Source organism: Camelus ferus, chromosome 14 (assembly GCF_009834535.1).
Source record: "Camelus ferus isolate YT-003-E chromosome 14, BCGSAC_Cfer_1.0, whole genome shotgun sequence".
In the NCBI taxonomy this organism is placed as follows: Eukaryota; Metazoa; Chordata; class Mammalia; order Artiodactyla; family Camelidae; genus Camelus; species Camelus ferus.
The window spans coordinates 19,085,573-19,099,723 of NC_045709.1; the positions used below are offsets into that span (position 1 = coordinate 19,085,573).

Genomic DNA, 14,151 nt, shown 5'->3' on the forward strand with positions numbered 1-14,151 from the left:
AAGTGCTCAGTGATTGGCCTCCAGTTTCTCTCTCCTGCGGTATTTCTATCCCCACCACTCCCCAACTCCCAAGCATCAATCAGGGCTTCAGCCACCTCCTCTCCCTGGCCCCTCCGGCTCTAGTCTGGGTCTCCCTGTGCGTGCGCGTGTGCACGTGTGTGTGTGTGTGTGTGTGTGTGTGTGTGTACTCTCTTCCTGACCATCCAGCCTGCTCCAACTGGTCTTCACCTGCTTCAACTCCAGACACCTCAAGGCTGAATTTGCCTTATTTCCTCTGTGCTTTCAAAGTGCCCAGTGCTTGCCCCCATGTTGGCATTATCAACTCATCCCAAGGTATTTTAGTTTTCACCTTCCCTGTCTCTCTCTCTTGCCGGACTCTGAGCAAAGCGGAAACTGTCTTGAGATAAAAGACTCGCTCGGGCTGTGTCAGAGAGAGAGGTCAATGTCTCGGTTACTGAATGAGCACAGTGGGGTGGGGGAGGAGAGACCAGGGTGCTGCGATTGTTCCTTACGTCTCTGTGACTGCGGCCACCTTTGCAAATCACAGTACGTGCAGGTTATCACTCTCCTTAAGATAGGACTGGGGAGGAGGACGGGGGCTGAACTTGAAGGAATCTGACTTACATCATGTTTCTCAATTGTGGCTGCACATGCCAATTACCTGGGGGAGCTTTGAAAAGTACTAGTGTCAGATCTGGTCCGGGAGAGTCTGATAGAGTCATTCCGGGGTAGGGCTCTGGCCTCTGTCTTTTTAAATGGCTCCTGGTGATGTTTCTGGGAACCAGGCTGAGAATGTCTCTTTAGGGGAGTATAGAGTTAAAGGGGCTGGATTTATCTGCAATTAATTTTGTTTGGGGGCTTCTCAGGAGTGAAAATAGGTCAATCCTGTCTACTTCCTTACCTTACACAATTTAATTCTTCATATCCCAAATTCAGAGCACAATTCTCCAATCTACAAACACACAAATTCTCCAGTCTACACGCACATCGTATATTCATTCTGCTCCCACAAGAGGAAAGACTAAAGGGGGAAGTTCATTTCGAAACCAGTAACTAGCAAATTATCTCTAGTTTCAGAGAAAAGACCTTGGCCTTTTTTGTGGTAGGGGTTTAACATTTCTTCTATGTTAGGGCTCTTCATGTTGATATTAGGGGGCTTCATACAGATTTTCTCATGAAAAAGAAACGTAGTATAATTTAACAAAGTAAACGTTTGAAGTGACTCTAAAACTGGGACCAAAGAGGACTTGGGTAAAACCGGATGGAGGTGGTAAAAGCCGTCCTCCAAGTTCTCACTTCCACTTGCGAGCGGTGCACAGTGTCCCTGGCCCCACCCCCACCTCCAGGCATTGTTGCAGACCTTTCTCTGCATTTTGTGCCATTTTCTGATCCCCAGATCTTTAATAAATGACAATGGATGTCAAATGAGATCATCAAGCCAAGTAATACCTGATTAAAGGTTACTGGCCTCATAGCAAATCATGCTTCTGTCTAGTTTAAATTCATGAGTTTCTTTTGAAAACCCTTAAGGAATGATCCTAAGACGGATATCATTTCAGACTCCTTACGTGGCAGATGGGGGAGATATGTTTTTAATGACTTCACTGAGATACAGTTTACATGTAAAATTCATCCATCTCAAAAGCTGGAAGCAATCTAAGTGTGTACAGATGGATGAATGGATAGACAAAATGTAATCCCTACATTCAGACAATGGAATGGTTATTTAGTCTTAAAGAAGAAGGAAATTCTGACACATGCTACCACCTGGATGAACCTTGAAGACATTATGTTAAGTGAAATAAACTAGCCACAAAAAGACAAGTACTGTGATTCTGCTTATATAAGGTACCTAGAGGAGTCAAATTCATAGAGACAGAAAGTATTATGGTGGTTTCCAGGAGCTGGGGGAAGGGAATGAGAAGTTGTTCATTGGGTTTGGAGTTTCCATTTTGCAAAATGGAAGAGTTCTGTGGATAGATGGTGGTGATGGTGGTACAACAAAGTGAATGCACTTAATGCCACTGAACTGTGCACCCCAAAAAGGTTAAGATGGTAAATGTTATATTATCTGTATTTAACTATAATTAAAAAAAATAAATTCAACCATTTAAAGTGTACAATTAATTGGTCTTTAGTATATTTACAGAGTTGTGCAGCCATCATTACAATCTAATTTTAGAACATTTCCATAACACCCCCCTCCAAAAAAAACCTTCTCTCTTGGGGGAGATCTTTTTAACAGGTCATGGGTGTCATGTGTTATTCTTCTGGGACTTGACTTCATGGATTCCTAGGAGGGGCCTTAGAGATTTTAGTCCAACTCCTCAGATGAAGAAATTGAGGCTCAGAGAAGCAGAGTGTCTTCACAAATGTCACACAGCAAATTCATTGACAGAGCCAAGTCTTTTGATTTCCCATGGAGTTACTTTTCCAAATACAAAAATGCCATGTCACTTGCTTCCTTCAAATAAAGCTGACAGTAGATGAAAGGTATCAGGAAGATGTTAGCTTTCCCGGTGTGGACATGTGGGCTCTTTCTCCTGCCTCCCATCTCACCCACCTGGGTCAGGAATGAGAGAGTAAAGCGAGGAGAGCGGAGAAGTCTGCAACTGTTTCTGTAATGCTTCCTCGTGCCTTAACTGTTAGGGGAAGTGTTATAATGAGTTTTATGGAGAAAAATGTCATAGCCTCTCTTAGAAGAGTGATTGGAAATACAGCTAGGTGTAATGACTTTACTTTTGAAACATGCTGCCTTTGGTAACTGGTAGCCACCAGCATCATCATGTGTCAGAAATGCCAAGGTCTTGGGCTGGCAGTGGTGGTTCATACATGTCTCATCGATGTATGATTATTGGGAAGCAGCAGAGGAAATGTGATTTGATGCTTCTACATGTCGCATTATCTTCTGCTTCTTGCCTTTGTACTCACAGTGGTAGCATTTAGGTCCAGCAGAGCCTGGGCCATGGCAGCAGTTGGATGAAAGTTGGGGTTTGGAGTGGGGTGGAAGACTAACTTGGTGAGCGAAAGCCTTCAAAATGCCTTCCAATGCTCCTTCTGAACACATTGGTCAATTGAAGCATTTTCAGCTGCTCTTATTTCCTGGAGATCTGATGGCAAGGGCTCTGTGGTTGCTAAACATGGAAAATAGGGTCAAGGAAAATCATGTAGCAACAGACTCAGAAATATTTAGACCAAGTCCTGAAGCTTAATTGGGGCAAGATTTGGGCCTCTTTTTCCTTCTGACCTTTGGTCTCTCTGGGACTTTGACCAAAGGCCTTCCTCTTTCCTGGTTACCTTCCTAACTCAGCAGGAGATGATGTAGGCCCCTTGGAATTTCTCCCGCCAGGCTACTCATGAGGCAGGGTCTCTAAATGTCCTGTAAGTTTTCATCCTGATGAGATAGACCTGACTGGAGAGATTGCTATAGGGAATGACACACACTCCGAGACAATGAGTTCCCTGAGGATAGTGCCTGAATTATTCATTTTTAAACTCCTGGCGCCTAGCAGAGTGCTTAGCATGTTTGCTGAATGAATAAGTAGTAATATTTCACATCAAATGATGCATTATTATTTACAAAGTGATTTATTTCCCATGTATGAACTCATCCTCACAATGGCCCCTATTTTACCCCTGGAAGGTAGGTAAGGCTGTTTTAAAGATGAGGTCACATAGCTGTAGGTTGGAGAGGTGGCTTTCAGTTGGCATTTTTAAACAGGTTTCTTATCAAGACTGCCCTTCCTAAAATGCTCTGAACACTAAGAGAGATATGAATAGGGAGTCAGACATTTGTGGTCTCTGCATTTTGTTCCTAAATGTAAGGTAGACATATGCTTCATCCAAGTGTCTCACTAATGCTATTATTTTGTCTGGTTGCTAGTCACTGAAAGTGTATAAGTTTTCAATTACATTTTGAGTATAATAGAATTCAGGGGATAGCCTGGTAAACTGGTTAATCCTCCTGTCATTTGTAGTAAATATTTCCTGATACAGATTTGGCATCATACACTATTGTATCTAATACAGTTTTTGGTCATTTCAATTAACTAGATTGTAGCTGTATGGCCCTGGGTCTTCAAGAAACACATGTTCAAACATTCTCCTTGCTTAATGAGATCCTTGCTCTTGTTGAACTTCTATGACCTTCTACTGGAAATCGATGATTGCTTCTGATCTTCCAAATGTATTGTTGATGAGATACCTAGATGAAATCACTATACAAAATGCTTTGAGATTGCAGGATGTGGAGAGCGCACTATCATTAAAATGAACGATTCTGCTTGGAGGTAAACCGTTATTTTAACTCTCCGTGTATATTGTGCATGAGGGAATTTCTCTGTGCAGAATTGTTTTCCCCCAATAATTCGTACGATCACAGCCCTCCTGGTAGCAGGTGTTGCCTAACTCCTAGGCAGCAGTTTGGCTAAAGTGAGCTTTCCTCTCCTAGCAACTGTTGCTAAGAGGGGCGTGGCCTCGGAGTGGTGCGAGGACGCGTTAGGTGGCTTCTCCCCCCTCACCCGGAAACGCATAGACTACACTTCCCGTGATGCTCCAGGGTGGTCTCCGTAGTTACGCACTTGGGGCCGACAGGGGGCGAGGGGGAGGGGGAGAAGGAGGGCGGGGGCGGCGGCTGCGAAGGGGGTGCAGTGCTCTCGGGTGTCCCAGACTCTCGCTTTGGCAGCTGCTGCCGCCGCCGCCATGTTGGCTTGAGGGGCGATGACAGGAGGCGGCTGCGGCGTCGGGGACTGAAAAGTGGAGAAGGAGGATAGAGCTCTGAGAGAAAATCATTCCCGGGCTGAGGAGAGGAAGGACCCGGCCTCTTCCGGGGACCAGCCAAAGTCGACGTCGCGGGGAGCTCGCGAGGCCGGGGAGGGGACAGGAAGGCGGAGACGGAGGAGGCGGAGGCGGGAGAGGAGCGCCGGGAAGCCGGAGACGATGCGCCCCAAGCCCTGCGGCTGCCCGGAGGCGCCCGCGCCCTGAGCCCCGACGGGCCGTGGGGTCTCCTGCCCGGCCGAGCTCCCCGCGCCCCGCGCTCGCCGCCCGGGCTGTGCGGCCGGGACTTGCGCTTCGGCTCGCAACGAGTTAAATGCCCTTGAGCGCGGGTTTCCGCGGCCCGGCTCGCAGCCCCGGCCGCGCGAGTTGAGCCGTTTCCCCGCGCCGTCCGCCGGCGCCGGCCCCGCGCCCGGCGCTCGCGCGTCCATGTGTAGCCACATAGTTATCTGTGTACCTCGACGCCGGGGCATTCTCCTGCTTAATGAGGACTTGACTCGGGAGCGAGTGTGAATCACTGCCGGGCTGGGAGCGGAGGAAGGCGACTTAACCCCCTTCCACCCCCTCCATGTCCGTGTGTCACTCGGCTCGGTCCACCTGGCGCGGCCGGTCCTGGGGCTGCTCCTGCTGCTGCTGCTGCTGACGGCGACAGCTACCCGGCTTCCCTCCCGCTCCTGGCGATTGTTCCTCTTCGCACTGAACCTCGGCCAGGCCGGCACTTCGGCTCCGAAATAACTTATTTCTTTTTGGAAAGCACATCTCGAACCAGTCAAGATCGTGAAGGTTGATTTCTGTAGCTTGAAGACTTCTCTCTCTTTTTGTTTGTTGTTGTCTTTTTTGATTTTTTTTCCCCCGTAAACATCTGGGGATATATCAAACGGCAAGATGTCTAGTAATGTCCCGGCGGATATGGTAAGTGAAGGATGAGTTACGACACCCTTTGATTTAACTGTGGTTTCCAATCTTATTTAATCAGAAAGGATGCAGGCGTGGGGTGAAGCTTTGCGGGGAGATTTGGAGAAGTTGGAGGTTCTGGTGTCCCTCTTTGAGAAAGTACTGCTTTTAATGCGGATTTTCTCATTTGGCTGTGTTTTCTAAATTATTAAAGACAATGGAGAAGTTGGGGGTAATGTAGCAAGGTGGCTCGAAGTGGAGAAAATACCTTCCTCTTTGCTGGAAGCCTCTGAACAGTTGTGTCTTAAAGCGTCTGAAAACGTCAGTGACGGTGGGCAGAGCCGAGTTCGGATGTCCCTACTAGATACAGAGGTGGACAGGAACACGGGAATCTTGCTTTGTGACACTGACGAGATCCTTAATGCAGTAGGTACAAACTTGGTATTTCCAAGAACAAGGCCATATTATCACATCAAGAGAAACTCGACTAGAATTTGTCGTGAGCTTTTTGAAATGTCTGGGTGAACAAGTACACCAACAGCAGTATTAAGACATTTTGGAATTTTCACAAATCTAGGCTGACTGTATATTGGTACATTTAGTGACTCTTCCAGGACTTCTAGTACCAAATATTTAGTTGTATTACATCATTGGACTTTTAAAAGCTAATAAAACACATTATTGATTGAGCCTTGATCCCGGAATGTTAAGAACTCGAAACAAAAAGTACTCATGTTTATTGACGCTTTTCTTTTTGCTTATAAAGGTTAAGGTTGTGAGACTGTTGACTAACAGGAACCGGGTAGGTTTACAGTGCTGGGAGAGGTGGGTTTGTGTGAGTGTGAAATTACACTTTGCCGTCCTAGGGACACACATAATTCAATTAACAGGAAGACGAATAATCTTGTTTATGAAAGAATTAAAGTTAACATAGTTACGCTCATTTACATTAACACTTGAGTGTGTATTTCAGCGAAAAAATGAAATTGAACTTTAGTGATGATTAAATTTTAAAATGTCAGATGTTTCGAGAGACGTGAACCCCATTTAAAGGCTGTAAAAAAAAAATTAAATGGCTCTAAACGGCATATTTTGACCTTGGTTTAAAGACGTTTTGCCTGTGTTTGATTTCCCTTTTAGTGCGCTATTTAAATGCAAAGCAACCACAAGGTTCTGTCACTTGGGTGGCCACACAGCAACCTTACACTCTCCTGCCTGAGTCTTAAAACTCGAGCATTGTCCTTTTACTTTTCCCTCACCTCCTGGTGTGCACATCGGAGAATAGGGATAGCTGGACTTGGTTGCCTCCACCAAAGTCTTGGAGTTGCCTGGAGAGGTCTCTGGACTGAGCTGGAAAATGCTATTTCCCCTGTTTGGTATTTGCTCTGTGGGCTTATCACCTCCAGCAAAGATTTGCTCTCTCTTGCTCTCTCCGCTCTCTCTCGCCTCCATTTTATACCATCATGCACACTCTAAGATATGATTGCCCTAAGCACTATTTATCACAGAAGTTGTAGTGAAATAGATTTGTGTCATTAAAACAGTGCCACTACTTTCTTGAGCCCAGTAAAAAGCTGGAATGTGCGTAGTATCAGCTACAAATTGAGATGATTTAGAATATACTGTTTCCAAGTCAGAGAGAAGGTATGGAAGCTAATGTTCAGATCAGGGGACCGGGAAGCAGTGGCAAGGTTTTATTAATGGCTGCAGTTATAAACTATAACTATATCTGTTTTAGACTGTATTTTAAGGCCTTGATAATTCTGTGGTGCTTTGAGATCCCATGATTAAAGGTGATGTGCAAGGGCAAAGCAGTATTATGTAATAAACATATAATGCTCTGGTGATGCTTTCAGAGTGTGTCTAAGGTACAGCTCAGATTAGATGGTTCTATTTTTTATGTCTCATCTTCTAGCTGTTTAACTTGTTGGAGGTCTTGAGGGTTTTTTTCAGTGTTAAAACCTTTTAAACCTTCATTTGCTGTTACTTGCATTTTTGCTTAAGAGGTGCCTTCATTTAATATGCATCTAGAATTCTCAGCTTTTTGAAATATAACATGATAAATACTAGCTAGAAGTTGTCAATTAAATGCTTCATATTTGTTTAACTCTTCATTATCATTAATTGACAATTAACCTGCATTTACATTCATGTGAGAAAAATTTTACCACTCTTGAAAAGTGTCAGCCTTCCCACCCCCACCTCTTTCCATAACCTGACATTTCCCTTGAAGCACATTCTAAATTGAGCAGGATACATCCTTTTGCAATGTATGTATGAATACATACATTTTTGCCAGGTGCCATAAAATTTTCAAGTTTCTCAGTGGTGACCGCCAGTATGTGCCATTTAGAAACAAATGTTACGCTCTTTCACATTTTAATGGTGCTTGTCAGTTGTATAGGAGAATCATGTTTGGGAGATGAGGTGGGGCAGTGTAGTTACAACCCCGTCATGTTTTCATTAGAGATTAATCATTCTTGAGCTATAGTAATTGCTAAATCAATTGATGCTTTTGGTAGAGTCTTCTTATGGTAATTATTGTGATTCACTTTAAAATCGATTTTTAGATTCATTTTTAAATTTTGTAAATATAACTGACATTTAAAATTGTTTTTAAACATTCAGTAGATTTTTATGTTTACCATAAGGAGTCTCTTTTTTCTTATAATCCAAATTTAGCAAGTCAGTCTTTTGGAAGAGTGGGAGTGGTACTCCCAGTGAAAGGATTTGCTATATTCTTTACAAAAAATAATTTGCAGTTGATAACTTTTTCAGTTAACATTCTGTGAAGATGTCCTATAAATAATATAAATGTACTTACTTAAAATATTGGCTTTTCCTTTGCTAAGAGTGATTCGGTTTGAACAAAGAGATTGACTAACATTCCAGTGTAATAATTTATTTGTGAGAAAAATCTGAAAGTATTTGAACAGAGTATCATTATAATACATTGTCTTTAAATGATTCTTTTTTCTTTTTTTTTTCTTTTTTTTTTCCTCAGCCAAAATCATAGTTCATGATGGGGCAATATTTATTATTTATAATTGCAGCATGAATTATGTTAGTGACACAGGTTTTCTGAAAGAAAATGTTTACTCTTGCTGTTAGTAATAAGGCCTAAGTCTGGGTAGATAAGGTAGTAATTTTGTTTTCTGGGTTGGCAAAGTTATCAAGAAATAAATTATTGCATTTATAAAACTATTATATAAAACATTTGAGCTACTATTTAGAACTTTGGACTGAAATATACTTCATGATATCTAAAATTGAAAACCCTACCTAAAAGAGAAATTGACAATTAGTGTGAGAATAATGGCAAAGCAGTTTTCGTGTTTGAAAAATTTTAGATGATAAAATAATTAAAGAGAAACTCTGTATCTTTTAAAATGATTAACATGTACATTGTAGCAGATGAAACCATTTTTAGTCTGGGGTTAAATGAGCTAATGATAATTTGAGTTTTTTCAGTGCTTAATGAATATTTTTATTGTAATGGCCTAATCTCTTCCATTTGTGGAAGAAATATTGGAGCCCTCTAGTGGACAGGAAATCACTAAAATGAATTTCTTTTAAAAGTGAAGTTTTTCCAACTTTTCCAAGTTAAAGTAAATGACAGGTATAGAGTATACCAGGGGAAAATGTCACGCTAGGTAAAGATCTAGAGAGTAGAAAAATTTGAACTTGAAGAAAGAGTATTTTAAGACCTAATGCCTCAGATTTTCTCTTTACTTACAAGCTCCTTTTAACTTTCCTTTCTCTTCCTGGAGCTTTTATTCCAAATATAAGTTGGGAGGTTTTATGAAGCTAAAGGGCAGATAAGTACTGTTTACATGTATACACACACACACACACACACACACACACACGCGCGCGCGCGCGTGCATATATATTAGGTGACTTGATGAACAGCTTAATAAATAACATATCTTTAATGGAATGTTTCTCTAAATTGTTTTACTTGAATGTGCCTTATTTGGTGTTCTAAATTAGACATTTTTATTGAGAAAACAAATGACAAGTTATTTCTCTCTGCTTTGAATGCCTTTTCCTTTCTAGCTCTGAATCTTACTCCAGCTCATGTCCCTCTTCTGTGAAAAGTTTTTACTTCATTCCAGTCCACAGTGATTTTTCCTTCCTGAGAACCATTTTCTGTCAGTGCATTTCAGATTAAATGATGTCAGATGCATATGAATGTGTCTTATTTTATCTCCCATAATTTCTAAAACAGAATAGACATTTTAAAACTTTTGAGTGATTTTCTTGACTCCTGAAACATTACTCTTTTTGTAACTTATGGGGAAGGTAAATATTGTCCCCTACTACTACTGCTTATAATAATGGTGTTAAATATGAAGTCAGTGATGTCTGCTTTTATTACTACTTTAAATATGAAAAATAGTTTTAGTGTTAAGTTATTTTAGTGTGAAGTTATTTTAAATTAGTGGATAAAGTGCTGATGGCTCTATTAGTTTTCATAACATGGAACAGTAAATATGTTTTAGGAGACTGAAGTATATTCTTAAATGTGCTCTTTAAGAATTCCTCTCATTCTGGGGGAAAAAAATTGAAAAGTGACTGTAGAATTCATGGTAACTGGAAACCCTGGGTAATAAATTATTCTGAATCAGCGAATTTTCTGAATACATGAAGGGTCGTTTTGGAAATATCCCAATCTATTTTGGATTTCTGTCCTCCTTATGTGTAATATGCTATGTATAATTTAACTTATTTTTGGTGACTTAGAGCCATCATTTGCATAATACTGATTCAGTTCAGTGAAGTTCGTTGAGTACTTCACTGTGTAGCGGAGTGCCATAATTCTTTCAACTACAGCTATTATATCCTCAGCATCTAATAGAGATTGTGACGCTTTGTGCCCCTTCACTACTAGTTCAGTAGTTTACGAAGCGAGATGGGGCAAGACAATCAAGATGTGACAGTAAAAATACTAGAACTTCTAGGTGTTTATTTTGTGCTCCAAAAAGGAGGAGGAATTGAGTTTTTGTATTTAATATATGGGTTGGCTCTGGAAAAGCCTCTGGTCTAAGAAGAGCCCACATTAGGTCCACGTTCAGATTTGCTGAGGGAGGGTGTGGGAATTCTGTAACGTAGAGGCCAACAGCAGCACCGTGAGCTTCTCAAAGTTTTTGCAGTTTTTCTGTTACAGTATATCACATAGTTACTTTTTAAAATACTTTTTTAAGAGAATCTATGATACTTTGTGTGGAAGTAGGGAGCAGAGGTTCACTGTCAAAGCACTTAAAAGATTTGTAGAACTTAGCTGAGTTACACATTTTTATTTTACAAAAGGTGAACCTTCTAGATGCTGGTCTTCATGATGACAAGAAGCTGTCAGTAGTACGCTACCTAGCAGGTATTTTTGAGAAAACAAACAGTAAGTTGTTCATTAAGGCAAAATTGACATTTTAACCAATAACTGAAAAAAATACCTGCTTTTCAGAAGAAATTTTATGGAGAGAATATTTGGAAAACATGTTTAGATTTTTCCAGTCTGTTGAAAAATCTTCCTCACGGAGAATTTAAGTGGACTTTAGACCCATTTATTAGAAAAATAAAAAACACACATTTTCCTCACTTTGCAAAAATTTATGATTGACATCAGGTAAAATAAAATTGTAATAACATTGACATCAGGTAATTGACTTTTAACAAGTAAAACTTGTTCATATTTGGTGATAGAACAGAAAAGTGATTAGTAAACAAGTAAGTGACATTCTTCTGTATGGATCTATGCATCTTTGTGAACTAGGTTTTTCAGTTACGACTTGTGACAGCTCTTAAAACCAAGTGTCAAAATACATTTGCTCTCACTTAATATGTTAACAGTAATAGTATTTTTAGTGATTGCAAGATTAAAATAAATTAATGTTTAAAATAGTTAATAATTAAAATTAAAACAATATTTTAATCTTTTAATTCTGTTTTAGTAAATGTTTTATAACATACTTAAAATATGTGATTTATAAAGGAATATACATGTATCGGAGGTATATGCTGAACTATTTTATAGTTGGGATGTTCAGTGAAAAACTTAGAAGCTGTGCATAAGATGACTTCAGATTTTTGAGCATTGTAAGTTCTGTTGTTTGATATTTTTAGTTTTTCTGTCTCCTGCCTTGTTGAGCACTTATATTTTTCTGTGGTCGGTATGCCTACCTATCCCTCTCTAACTCTTTACAGTTGCTGGTTCTAATTTGCTGTGTTTGTGGAAATCAGATTTTTAAAGTTTATTAGGATAAAGTGTGTTAAAAATGAACAAATGGTGTCCGAGTAGGATTTTCAGGCGTTCTTATAGTAAAGTGTATGATCTTTATTTCAAGGATTTGATCATGTCTGTTTTGGTTGCTTGGAGTTCTTTTTACTTGAGAGGCTTATTCTGTGGCTCTTAGCTGTGTTTTGCAGAGATGGGGATTCTTGGCAGTGATGAACTAGGTAGATGATTGAAAAAATAAAATTACACGTGTAGCTTCATTTTGAGCTTATAGGGGAGAGATGCTAATAATATTTGTTGTGTACTAGCTATTTACTAGGCAGATGCTTGGCATTTTACAGGATAATATTTGGTTTAATCCTCACAGTGATGCTGGATAAACAGGTTGGTATATAGAAAAAGAAACTGCTGCTGCCCACCAGGTGAAGACCACCAGGAGTACAACTGTAGTGAAAAAAGTCAGGTTTATTGACTTGCTACAGCAAAGAGCCCTCACCTGAGTGACCATGCCGAGTCTCAGGAAGAGGAAATGGGAAAAGTTTTTGGTGGGATTTGCACTGCTGAATGAATCTAATGAGAGCTGGGGGGAGTGGAGGCTGTCTCTGGATTGAATTCTGTGTACATGAAGTGGAAGTGGGTTAGTAATTGGATCTCTCAGCTGTCTTTAGGAGGCAGGAGAGAGGAAGGGGGCTGGAGAAGATTGTTAGTCATTTTGGAGCTGTTGTGTGGCCCTGGGAGAAAGTTTATTACCAGTTGGTCTTCTGTTGGCCTTGTCCCTCTGTGTTTTAGAGATACCACAGTGTGGTTGTCAACAGAGCTGACTTTCACTTTCTCACAACTCTAGGTTCAGAGAGGGTGAGGGAACTTGTCTGGGGTCATATAGCTAGGAAAATGGAGAGCTGGAATAGGAATTTGGTTCTCGTGGTAACAGTGATAAACGTGCTAAGCCCTCTCCCCCCACCTAACCTGAGCAGACGGCTGGCTCCCTCAGGCGCTCTTTCATAAGCAAAATGCCTCAGGTTCCTTCCCAACACTTTGCTCCAGGTATCTTTGCAAAATACTATTTAACTTCTGGATTGAATGATTTTAATGCGGGTGGATTAAATTAAAGTTAAAGGGAGTTTTCTTTAAACTTGTCGGAGCTTTGAGTCCTCTTGTGTATAAATTATGCAATGGAATTTTTTCCTATAAATTTACCACTTTGAATATAGAAACTATTATTGCTTTATATATGTAACACGTAGATTGATTTAATGCTTTTAGGGTATTTTGTTTTTGTCTTTTTACTATAACTGCTTATGTATGATGCAGAGTCTCTGTTGACTGATTCAGATCTAGTAGCGTTTTTTTATGATCTAAATCAAATACATATGTGAGCAATTTTCTGTGACTAGATTTTGAGGAGAAAATGTTCTTTCAATGCTGAAGAAGATTGTCTTGTTAGGCATTATATCTTGTTTATCAACATAAAGCGAGATGGCAGTTCACTGGGTCTAGACAAAATATTTTTTCATGATATATGTTTAATTTTCTTTACTTTCATATAAAATGAGTGTGAACTGATTCTGATAGATGTACATAAATTGTTTAGCTAGTTCCATATTCATGGATATTTACAAGCTGTTATAAACAATGGTGTAATATGTATCTTAGAACATATCTCTGTGCCTTGTCTGATTATTTTCTTAGGATAAAATTCTTAGGAATGTGGTTGCTCTGTGTTAGATACATGTTAAAAATTGCGTGGAGGGGGAGGGATACATTTTTACCAGTTTTAAAGCATACTTGAATTTCTGGATAAACCTAACTTTTTCATCTGCATTATCCTCTTAATATGCTAGAATATATTCATTTATAGTGTTTGCATTTTTGTTCATGAAAAAGATTGACTAGTAATTTTAAATTTCTTGTAAAGTCTTTGACAGATTTAGGTATCAAGGTTATGCTGACTTCATACAATGACCTAGGGAATGTATTTTATTCCTTGGAACAGTTTGTGAAGACTGATTGTTTTCATCCATAAATGTTTAGAAGAATTCACTAGTGAAGCCATTGGATTTTTCTTGTGGAAATTATTGATTGTTTCTTCAATACGGATAGGACTATTCACACTTTCTATTACTTTGTCAATTTTGACAGGTTTTGCTTTTCAAGGGATTTTATCTAAATTTTCCAATTTGGCTTAATTTTTTTTTAACAATATCCTCTTGTTGTCTTTTTGGTGTTTGCAGTATCTGTAGTGATATGTG

The 14,151-nt window shown here is 40.0% G+C and overlaps 1 protein-coding gene across 1 annotated transcript in view; it reads left to right on the plus strand.

Annotated features, from left to right (window-relative positions):
* The first annotated feature begins 4,624 nt into the window (after positions 1–4,624).
* Positions 4,625–14,151, plus strand: part of UBL3 (ubiquitin like 3) — a 58,384-nt gene continuing 48,857 nt past the window's right edge. The window contains exon 1 of the mRNA XM_006192943.3: positions 4,625–5,685. Coding sequence (XP_006193005.1) covers positions 5,659–5,685 — 27 coding nt within the window. The 5' untranslated portion in view covers positions 4,625–5,658. The remainder of the gene's footprint in view (positions 5,686–14,151) is intronic.